Source organism: Salvelinus fontinalis, chromosome 9, assembly GCF_029448725.1.
Source record: "Salvelinus fontinalis isolate EN_2023a chromosome 9, ASM2944872v1, whole genome shotgun sequence".
Lineage (NCBI taxonomy): Eukaryota > Metazoa > Chordata > Actinopteri > Salmoniformes > Salmonidae > Salvelinus > Salvelinus fontinalis.
The window spans coordinates 5,411,543-5,422,840 of NC_074673.1; the positions used below are offsets into that span (position 1 = coordinate 5,411,543).

Genomic DNA, 11,298 nt, shown 5'->3' on the forward strand with positions numbered 1-11,298 from the left:
GTTGGCGGTTCTCCCCTCTACCACAGAAAGTGGACCTACCCTGCTTTGAATGTTGACTCTTCTCCCCTCTACCACAGAAAGTGGCCCTACCCTGCCATGAATGTTGACTCTTCTCCCCTCTACCACAGAAAGTGGACCTACCCTGCCATGAATGTTGACTCTTCTCCCCTCTACCACAGAAAGTGGACCTACCCTGCCATGAATGTTGACTCTTCTCCCCTCTACCACAGAAAGTGGACCTACCCTGCCATGAATGTTGACAGTTCTCCCCTCTACCACAGAAAGTGGACCTACCCTGCTTTTCCTGTTTTCTTAGCCTCTTACAGAGTTTTAAATGGTGATGTAATAGTAAGAGAGGGGGACCATGCAGAGAGATTGACGTTGGCACTTTCACCTGAACATTACATGGCGTCTCGTCTGTCACAGGAATCTCTTATCCATATGGAAACTTTTTTATGTCTTTTCATTTATCCATCAAATACTTTCATTTATGCTGTCATAATCCATATTAAACATGACACGTGTAGGTGTTATGTTTCAGATGTTTTTATTACCCACATTGCCCAGTGGTTGTGGTCAATAAATACATATACTAATCTGTGAGTTATAGTCCCCTGTAAATAATATGTGTGTATGCTATAGTATAATTGTTGTGTGGAACGTTAGGCCGTTAAATTGACAGGTACAGAAAGCATTGTCTCCTATTAGGCTCTAGAGAGCATGAGGAAAAAGTTACATGTTGTTTTCCCCTGTGCTCGGACTGATGGACACTGACGGAGTGCTGATGGACACTGATGGACACTGATGGAGTGCTGATGGACACTGATGCAGTGCTGATGGACTGCAGATGGACACTGATGTAGTGCTGATGGACTGCTGATGGACACTGATGGAGTGCTAATGGACACTGACGGAGTGCTGATGGACTGCTGATGGACAATGATGGAGTGCTGATGGACACTGACGGAGTGCTGATGGACACTGACGGAGTGCTGATGGACACTGATGGACACTGATGGAGTGCTGATGGACAATGATGGACTGCTGATGGACACTGATGGACTGCTGATGGACAATGACGGAGTGCTGATGGACACTGATGCAGTGCTGATGGACTGCAGATGGACACTGATGCAGTGCTGATGGACTGCTGATGGACACTGATGGACACTGATGGAGTGCTGATGGAGTGCTGATGGACACTGATGGACACTGATGCAGTGCTGATGGACACTGATGGACACTGATGGAGTGCTGATGGAGTGCTGATGGACTGCTGATGGACACTGATGGACACTGATGCAGTGCTGATGGACACTGATGGACACTGATGGAGTGCTGATGGACACTGATGGACACTGATGGACACTGATGCAGTGCTGATGGACACTGATGGACACTGATGGAGTGCTGATGGACTGCTGATGGACACTGATGGAGTGCTGATGGACACTGATAGAGTGCAGATGGACACTGATGGAGTGCTGATGGACACTGATGGACTGCTGATGGACACTGATGGAGTGCTGATGGACACTGATGGAGTGCTGATGGACACTGATGGACAGAATTGAAACTGTTGCAGGGATTCTTGGGAATAAACATATGGTATGCTAATAATACAGGCTTTCACATTCTGTTCTCTAGAGGATAGAAGTGTTTCAAATGGAAACTCTCTACTACTGAATCTGGCCTCATTCCTTCCGACCACAGGAACAACCACAAAGCAGCTGTTAAGCGTGACCGTATTTTAAAGAGATGATCCCCAGGGAGGGAAGGATGGAGGCAGGGAAAGGGGGAGAGAGAGAGCCAGACGGACTGCCATGGGTCAGAGGGGCGGAGGGGTGGAAGGGGCGATGGGTGTGGAGGGGCGGAGAGGCCCGACGGGTGTGGAGGGCCAAAGGGGGGCAACGGGTGTGGATGGGGTGACTGGGAGGGACTGTTTGTGATTTATTCTGTCAGGCTTCCCTCTTCCCTCACGGCCCCAGCCTCCATCTCACGGCCGCAGCCTCCACCTCACGGCACCAGCCTCCCCCTCACGGCACCAGCCTCCCCCTCACGGCACCAGCCTCCCCCTCGCGGCTCCAACCTCCCCCTCACGGCCACAGCCTCCCCCTCACGGCACCAGCCTCCCCCTCACGGCACCAGCCTCCCCCTCACGGCCACAGCCTCCCCCTCACGGGCCCCAGCTTCCCCCTCACGGCCACAGACCCCCCCTCACGGGCCCCAGCCTCCCCCTCACGGCACCAGCCTCCCCCTCACGGCCACAGCCTCCCCCTCACGGGCCCCAGCCTCCCCCTCGCGGTCCCAGCCTCCCCCTCAAGGGCCCCAACCTCCTCCTCGCGGCCCCAGCTTCCCCCTCACGGGCCCCACCCTCCTCCTCGCGGTCCCAGCCTCCCCCTCACGGGCCCCACCCTCCTCCTCACGGCACCAGCCTCCCCCTTACGGCCACAGCCTCCCCCTCACGGGCCCCAGCCTCCCCCTCACGGCCACAGCCTCCCCCTCACGGGCCCCAGCCTCCCCCTCACGGGCCCCACCTTCCTCCTCGCGGTCCTAGCCTCCCCTTCACGGGCCCCACCCTCCCCCTTGCGGTCCCAGCCTCACCCTCACGGGCCCCACCCTCCTCCTCGCGGTCCCAGCCTCCCCCTTACGGGCCCCACCCTCCTCCTCGCGGCCCCAGCCTCCCCCTCACGGGCCCCACCCTCCTCCTCGCGGTCCCAGCCTCCCCCTCACGGGCCCCACCCTCCTCCTCACGGCACCAGCCTCCCCCTCACTGCCACAGCCTCCCCCTCACGGGCCCCAGCCTCCCCCTCACGGGCCCCAGCCTCCTCCTCGCGGTCCCAGCCTCCCCCTCACGGGCCCCACCCTCCTCCTCACGGCACCAGCCTCCCCCCACTGCCACAGCCTCCCCCTCACGGGCCCCAGCCTCCCCCTCACGGTCCCAGCCTCCCCCTCACGGGCCCCACCCTCCTCCTCGCGGTCCCAGCCTCCCCCTTACGGGCCCCACCCTCCTCCTCGCGGCCCCAGCCTCCCCCTCACGAGCCCCACTCTCCTCCTCGCGGTCCCAGCCTTCCCCTCACGGGCCCCATCCTCCTCCTCGCGGCCCCAGCCTCCCCCTTACGGCCACAGCCTCCCCCTCACGGGCCCCAGCCTCCCCCTCACGGGCCCCAGCCTCCCCCTCACGGCCACAGCCTCCCCCTCACGGGCCCCACCTTCCTCCTCGCGGTCCCAGCCTCCCCCTCACGGGCCCCACCCTCCTCCTCACGGCACCAGCCTCCCCCTCACTGCCACAGCCTCCCCCTCACGGGCCCCAGCTTCCCCCTCACGGGCCCCAGCCTCCTCCTCGCGGTCCCAGCCTCCCCCTCACGGGCCCCACCCTCCTCCTCACGGCACCAGCCTCCCCCCACTGCCACAGCCTCCCCCTCACGGGCCCCAGCCTCCCCCTCACGGTCCCAGCCTCCCCCTCACGGGCCCCACCCTCCTCCTCGCGGTCCCAGCCTCCCCCTTACGGGCCCCACCCTCCTCCTCGCGGCCCCAGCCTCCCCCTCACGGGCCCCACCCTCCTCCTCGCGGTCCCAGCCTCCCCCTCACGGGCCCCACCCTCCTCCTCACGGCACCAGCCTCCCCCCACTGCCACAGCCTCCCCCTCACGGGCCCCAGCCTCCCCCTCACGGTCCCAGGCTCCCCCTCACGGGCCCCACCCTCCTCCTCGCGGTCCCAGCCTCCCCCTTACGGGCCCCACCCTCCTCCTCGCGGCCCCAGCCTCCCCCTCACGGGCCCCACCCTCCTCCTCGCGGTCCCAGCCTCCCCCTCACGGGCCCCACCCTCCTCCTCACGGCACCAGCCTCCCCCTCACTGCCACAGCCTCCCCCTCACGGGCCCCAGCCTCCCCCTCACGGGCCCCACCCTCCTCCTCGCGGTCCCAGCCTCCCCCTCACGGGCCCCACCCTCCTCCTCGCGGTTCCAGCCTCCCCCTCACGGGCCCCACCCTCCTCCTCGCGGTCCCAGCCTCCCCCTCACGGGCCCCATCCTCCTCCTCGCGGCCCCAGCCTCCCCCTCGCGGCTCCAGCCTCCCCCTCACGGCCCCAGCCTCCCCCTCACGGGCCCCACCCTCCTCCTCGCGGTCCCAGCCTCCCCCTCACGGGCCCCACCCTCCTCCTCTGCACAGCTGCACCGCTCCGCTCCCCTCATCCAGCCCTGCCAAAGAACTGGGGCTCCATGCTTCCTGCCTTTGAGAAACCAGAGACAGTGGTCTGTGGGTGTTGCTGTAATTTTCACTTTTTTTGGAAGGCTTAGAATCTACAAAGATGCTGTGGTTGATTGTTCTAAGCCACAATTGGCTGAATCTTTTAGAAAATACTTATTTTTTCCCTCATGCTATCAGTTGTATGATGAAATCTGTTTTAAGAAAGACTTCTCCATGTCTGAAATGCAAACAAATAATGCACAGTGGTGTATTTTCCTACTCGTGATTCAACCAGGGCCAGTCAGATTGGGTTTGCTGTATTTGGCATGTAATCATTCACCACTGGTGTATTTTCCTACTCGTGATTAATCTTAGACACATGGAAGGTCGGGTGAATACGGAGGGTATGGGGTAACACAAGACGGACAGCAGTGGAATTCAGGACTCTGGAGATGGGAAAAGGACCTATGAGCCGGGTAGACAGCTTGCGGGACTCTACTCGAAGGGGCAGATCCCGAGTGGAAAGCCATGCCCTCTGCCCAATGCGGTAGCTGGGAGCTGGGGTCCGGCGACGGTCCGCTTGTCAACGTTACCTGGAGTTGGTCGTGAGGATAGCCGCCCTGGCTCTTCTCCAGGGACGTCGACAGCGGCGGACAAACATCTGGGCCGAGGGAACGCTGACCTCCTGCTCATGTTCAGGGAAGAGTGGAGGCTGATACCCCATGGAACATTCGAAAAGGGAGAGTCCCGTGGCAAAACTGGGAAGGGTGTTCCGGACATACTCAACCCAGACCAGTTGACGGCTCCAGGTAGTGGGGTTGGTTGAGACCAGGCACCTTAATGTGGCTGGTCTCCGGAAGACATGCTGCACCATAAGCTGGGTCGTCTCCTTGGCAGAAGGTAGTTTGGGGAGAGGGATGAAATTGGGGGCCTTGGAGAACCGGTCGTCTACCGTCAGAATGACAGTGTTGCCATCAGATGGAGGGAGGCCAGTGACAAAGTCCAGAGATATATGAGACCAAGGACGATGAGGGACCGGTAGTGGCTGCAGGAGGCCAGAAGGAGCTTGCCATGGAAACTTGTTTTGAGCACACACAGTGCATGCAGTGACAAAGGCAGAGACATCAGGGACCATTGTGGGCCACCAGAAACGTTGTCGAAGGTGTATGACGGGACCCTGGATGACAGGTCAGCCTGGAGGAATGAGCCCATTCCAGGACTGGACTGGATTAGGGACAAACAGCCAGTTAGTCAGGTCCCCTTCAGGTCCAGGCTCGGAGCGTTGCGCCTCGCGGACCAGGTTCTCAATACCCCAATCCACAGTGGCAGCAAGGCATAGGGTAGGGAGAATAAGGTAGGGAGAATGGTTTCAGAAGTCAAGGGTGTGGCAGAGGAACTGTATAGGTGGGAGAGGGCGTCAGGTTTTACATTCTTTGACCTAGGGCGGTAGGAAATGGTGATGTTAAATCTGGTGAACAGGAGGGCCCACCGGGCCTGCCTGGAGTTGAGGTCCTTGGCTGTACGGAGATATTCCAGGTTTTTATGGTCGGTCCAGACCAGGAATGGCTGTTCTGCTCCTTCCAGCCAGTGCCTCTACTCTTCCAACGCCATCTTCACCGCCAGGAGTTCTCGGTTGCCAACATCGTAGTTCCTTTCAGCAGGATTGAGACGATGGGACAGTAAGGCACAGGGATGAAGCTTCTGGTCTTGGGCAGATCGCTGGGACAGGATGGCCCGCACTCCAACATCCGAAGCATCCACTTCCACCACAAATTGACGCGAGGGGTCCGGATGGATGAGGATGGGTGCTGTTGTCAACCGACGCTTCAGGTCCACAAAGGCTTTGTCGACAACTGCAGACCACTTGAACGGTACCTTGGGTCAGTGCCGAGAGGGTGGCCGCCAGGGTGCTGTAGTCCTGAATGAAACGGCGGTAGAAGTTTGCAAAACCAAGAAATCGTTGCAACTGCACCCTGGACGTAGGTTGAGGCCAATCCACCACTATTTTCACCTTTCCAGGATCCATCTGAACATTGCCCTCAGCAATGACATATCCCAGAAAGGTGATTGTTGAGCGGTGGAACTCACACTTCTCGGCCTTTCAGGAACAGTTGGTTCTCCAGGAGGCGCTGAAGGACCTGTCTGACATGAAGAACATGCCTTACTGAAGACCCCCAGGAGGTCGTTGTTGACATACATTCAATTAGTATTTGGTTGCATTGCCTTTAAATTGTTTAACTTGGGTCAAATGTTTCGGGTAGACTTCCACAAGCTTCCCACAATAAGTTGGGTGAATTTTCGCGTCAGGTTTGTAGTCCTACTTGCTCGCATACGCTTTTTCAGTTCTGCCCACAAATTTTCTATAGGATTGAGGTCAGAGCTTTGTGATGGCCACTCCAATACCTTGACTTTGTTGTATGCTTGGGGTCATTGTTCATTTGGAAGACCCATTTGCGACCAAGCTTTAACTTCCTGACTGATGTCTTGAGATGTTCTTTCAATATATCCACATAATTTTCCTCCATCATAATGCCATCTATTTTGTGAAGTGCACCAGTCCCTCCTGCAACAAAGCACCCTCACAACATGATGCTGCCAACCCCGTGCTTCACGGTTGGGATGGTGTTTTTCGGCTTGCGAACATCCCCCTTTTTCCTCCAAAAATAACAATGGTCATTATGGCCAAACAGTTCTATTTTTGTTTCATCAGACCAGAGGACATTTCTCCAAAAAGTACGATCTTTGTCCCTATGTGCAGTTGCAAACCGTAGTATGGCTTTTTTATGGCGGTTTTGGAGCAGTGGCTTCCTTGCTGAGCGGCTTTTCAGGTTATGTCGATATAGGACTCATTTTACTGTGGATATAGATACTTTTGTGCCTCTTTCCTCCAGCATCTTCACAAAGTCCTTTGCTGTTGTTCTGGGATTGATTTGCACTTTTCGCACCAAAGTACGTTCATCTCTAGGACACAGAACGCGTCTCCTTCCTGAGCGGTACCCCTTGCGGTCCCAGCCTCACCCTCACGGGCCCCACCCTCCTCCTCGCGGTCCCAGCCTCCCCCTTACGGGCCCCACCCTCCTCCTCGCGGCCCCAGCCTCCCCCTCACGGGCCCCACCCTCCTCCTCGCGGTCCCAGCCTCCCCCTCACGGGCCCCACCCTCCTCCTCACGGCACCAGCCTCCCCCTCACTGCCACAGCCTCCCCCTCACGGGCCCCAGCCTCCCCCTCACGGGCCCCAGCCTCCTCCTCGCGGTCCCAGCCTCACCCTCACGGGCCCCACCCTCCTCCTCACGGCACCAGCCTCCCCCCACTGCCACAGCCTCCCCCTCACGGGCCCCAGCCTCCCCCTCACGGTCCCAGCCTCCCCCTCACGGGCCCCACCCTCCTCCTCGCGGTCCCAGACTCCCCCTTACGGGCCCCACCCTCCTCCTCGCGGCCCCAGCCTCCCCCTCACGAGCCCCACTCTCCTCCTCGCGGTCCCAGCCTTCCCCTCACGGGCCCCATCCTCCTCCTCGCGGCCCCAGCCTCCCCCTTACGGCCACAGCCTCCCCCTCACGGGCCCCAGCCTCCCCCTCACGGGCCCCAGCCTCCCCCTCACGGCCACAGCCTCCCCCTCACGGGCCCCACCTTCCTCCTCGCGGTCCTAGCCTCCCCCTCACGGGCCCCACCCTCCCCCTTGCGGTCCCAGCCTCCCCCTCACGGGCCCCACCCTCCTCCTCGCGGTCCCAGCCTCCCCCTTACGGGCCCCACCCTCCTCCTCGCGGCCCCAGCCTCCCCCTCACGGGCCCCACCCTCCTCCTCGCGGTCCCAGCCTCCCCCTCACGGGCCCCACCCTCCTCCTCACGGCACCAGCCTCCCCCTCACTGCCACAGCCTCCCCCTCACGGGCCCCAGCTTCCCCCTCACGGGCCCCAGCCTCCTCCTCGCGGTCCCAGCCTCCCCCTCACGGGCCCCACCCTCCTCCTCACGGCACCAGCCTCCCCCCACTGCCACAGCCTCCCCCTCACGGGCCCCAGCCTCCCCCTCACGGTCCCAGCCTCCCCCTCACGGGCCCCACCCTCCTCCTCACGGTCCCAGCCTCCCCCTTACGGGCCCCACCCTCCTCCTCGCGGCCCCAGCCTCCCCCTCACGGGCCCCACCCTCCTCCTCGCGGTCCCAGCCTCCCCCTCACGGGCCCCACCCTCCTCCTCACGGCACCAGCCTCCCCCCACTGCCACAGCCTCCCCCTCACGGGCCCCACCCTCCTCCTCGCGGTCCCAGCCTCCCCCTTACGGGCCCCACCCTCCTCCTCGCGGCCCCAGCCTCCCCCTCACGGGCCCCACCCTCCTCCTCGCGGTCCCAGCCTCCCCCTCACGGGCCCCACCCTCCTCCTCACGGCACCAGCCTCCCCCTCACTGCCACAGCCTCCCCCTCACGGGCCCCAGCCTCCCCCTCACGGGCCCCACCCTCCTCCTCGCGGTCCCAGCCTCCCCCTCACGGGCCCCACCCTCCTCCTCGCGGTTCCAGCCTCCCCCTCACGGGCCCCACCCTCCTCCTCGCGGTCCCAGCCTCCCCCTCACGGGCCCCATCCTCCTCCTCGCGGCCCCAGCCTCCCCCTCGCGGCTCCAGCCTCCCCCTCACTGCCACAGCCTCCCCCTCACGGGCCCCACCCTCCTCCTCGCGGTCCCAGCCTCCCCCTCACGGGCCCCACCCTCCTCCTCGCGGTTCCAGCCTCCCCCTCACGGGCCCCACCCTCCTCCTCGCGGTCCCAGACTCCCCCCCACGGTCCCAGCCTCCCCCTCACGGCACCAGCCTCCCCCTCACGGCTACAGACTCCCCCCCACGGCACCAGCCTCCCCTTCGGCCCCAACCTCCCCTCTTCTTAAAACACTCAAACACACTCTGCACAGCTGCACCGCTCCGCTCCCCTCATCCAGCCCTGCCAAAGAACTGGGGCTCCATGCTTCCTGCCTTTGAGAAACCAGAGACAGTGGTCTGTGGGTGTTGCTGTAATTTTCACTTTTTTTGGAAGGCTTAGAATCTACAAAGATGCTGTGGTTGATTGTTCTAAGCCACAATTGGCTGAATCTTTTAGAAAATACTTATTTTTTCCCTCATGCTATCAGTTGTATGATGAAATCTGTTTTAAGAAAGACTTCTCCATGTCTGAAATGCAAACAAATAATGCACAGTGGTGTATTTTCCTACTCGTGATTCAACCAGGGCCAGTCAGATTGGGTTTGCTGTATTTGGCATGTAATCATTCACCACTGGTGTATTTTCCTACTCGTGATTAATCTTAGACACATGGAAGGTCGGGTGAATACGGAGGGTATGGGGTAACACAAGACGGACAGCAGTGGAATTCAGGACTCTGGAGATGGGAAAAGGACCTATGAGCCGGGTAGACAGCTTGCGGGACTCTACTCGAAGGGGCAGATCCCGAGTGGAAAGCCATGCCCTCTGCCCAATGCGGTAGCTGGGAGCTGGGGTCCGGCGACGGTCCGCTTGTCAACGTTACCTGGAGTTGGTCGTGAGGATAGCCGCCCTGGCTCTTCTCCAGGGACGTCGACAGCGGCGGACAAACATCTGGGCCGAGGGAACGCTGACCTCCTGCTCATGTTCAGGGAAGAGTGGAGGCTGATACCCCATGGAACATTCGAAAAGGGAGAGTCCCGTGGCAAAACTGGGAAGGGTGTTCCGGACATACTCAACCCAGACCAGTTGACGGCTCCAGGTAGTGGGGTTGGTTGAGACCAGGCACCTTAATGTGGCTGGTCTCCGGAAGACATGCTGCACCATAAGCTGGGTCGTCTCCTTGGCAGAAGGTAGTTTGGGGAGAGGGATGAAATTGGGGGCCTTGGAGAACCGGTCGTCTACCGTCAGAATGACAGTGTTGCCATCAGATGGAGGGAGGCCAGTGACAAAGTCCAGAGATATATGAGACCAAGGACGATGAGGGACCGGTAGTGGCTGCAGGAGGCCAGAAGGAGCTTGCCATGGAAACTTGTTTTGAGCACACACAGTGCATGCAGTGACAAAGGCAGAGACATCAGGGACCATTGTGGGCCACCAGAAACGTTGTCGAAGGTGTATGACGGGACCCTGGATGACAGGTCAGCCTGGAGGAATGAGCCCATTCCAGGACTGGACTGGATTAGGGACAAACAGCCAGTTAGTCAGGTCCCCTTCAGGTCCAGGCTCGGAGCGTTGCGCCTCGCGGACCAGGTTCTCAATACCCCAATCCACAGTGGCAGCAAGGCATAGGGTAGGGAGAATAAGGTAGGGAGAATGGTTTCAGAAGTCAAGGGTGTGGCAGAGGAACTGTATAGGTGGGAGAGGGCGTCAGGTTTTACATTCTTTGACCTAGGGCGGTAGGAAATGGTGATGTTAAATCTGGTGAACAGGAGGGCCCACCGGGCCTGCCTGGAGTTGAGGTCCTTGGCTGTACGGAGATATTCCAGGTTTTTATGGTCGGTCCAGACCAGGAATGGCTGTTCTGCTCCTTCCAGCCAGTGCCTCTACTCTTCCAACGCCATCTTCACCGCCAGGAGTTCTCGGTTGCCAACATCGTAGTTCCTTTCAGCAGGATTGAGACGATGGGACAGTAAGGCACAGGGATGAAGCTTCTGGTCTTGGGCAGATCGCTGGGACAGGATGGCCCGCACTCCAACATCCGAAGCATCCACTTCCACCACAAATTGACGCGAGGGGTCCGGATGGATGAGGATGGGTGCTGTTGTCAACCGACGCTTCAGGTCCACAAAGGCTTTGTCGACAACTGCAGACCACTTGAACGGTACCTTGGGTCAGTGCCGAGAGGGTGGCCGCCAGGGTGCTGTAGTCCTGAATGAAACGGCGGTAGAAGTTTGCAAAACCAAGAAATCGTTGCAACTGCACCCTGGACGTAGGTTGAGGCCAATCCACCACTATTTTCACCTTTCCAGGATCCATCTGAACATTGCCCTCAGCAATGACATATCCCAGAAAGGTGATTGTTGAGCGGTGGAACTCACACTTCTCGGCCTTTCAGGAACAGTTGGTTCTCCAGGAGGCGCTGAAGGACCTGTCTGACATGAAGAACATGCCTTACTGAAGACCCCCAGGAGGTCGTTGTTGACATACATTCAATTAG

General features: G+C 59.8%; 1 protein-coding gene across 1 annotated transcript; it reads left to right on the plus strand.

Annotated features, from left to right (window-relative positions):
* Positions 1–1,823: 1,823 nt before the first annotated feature.
* Positions 1,824–9,140, plus strand: LOC129862939 (basic proline-rich protein-like). The gene is made up of 11 exons (XM_055935042.1): positions 1,824–1,887; positions 1,989–2,386; positions 2,517–2,673; positions 2,804–2,938; positions 3,069–3,449; positions 4,822–4,995; positions 7,404–7,538; positions 7,587–7,907; positions 8,079–8,213; positions 8,732–8,846; positions 8,936–9,140. Exons 1-11 carry the CDS (start codon positions 1,824–1,826, stop codon positions 9,138–9,140), a joined length of 2,220 nt encoding a protein of 739 aa, XP_055791017.1.
* Positions 9,141–11,298: the final 2,158 nt, after the last annotated feature.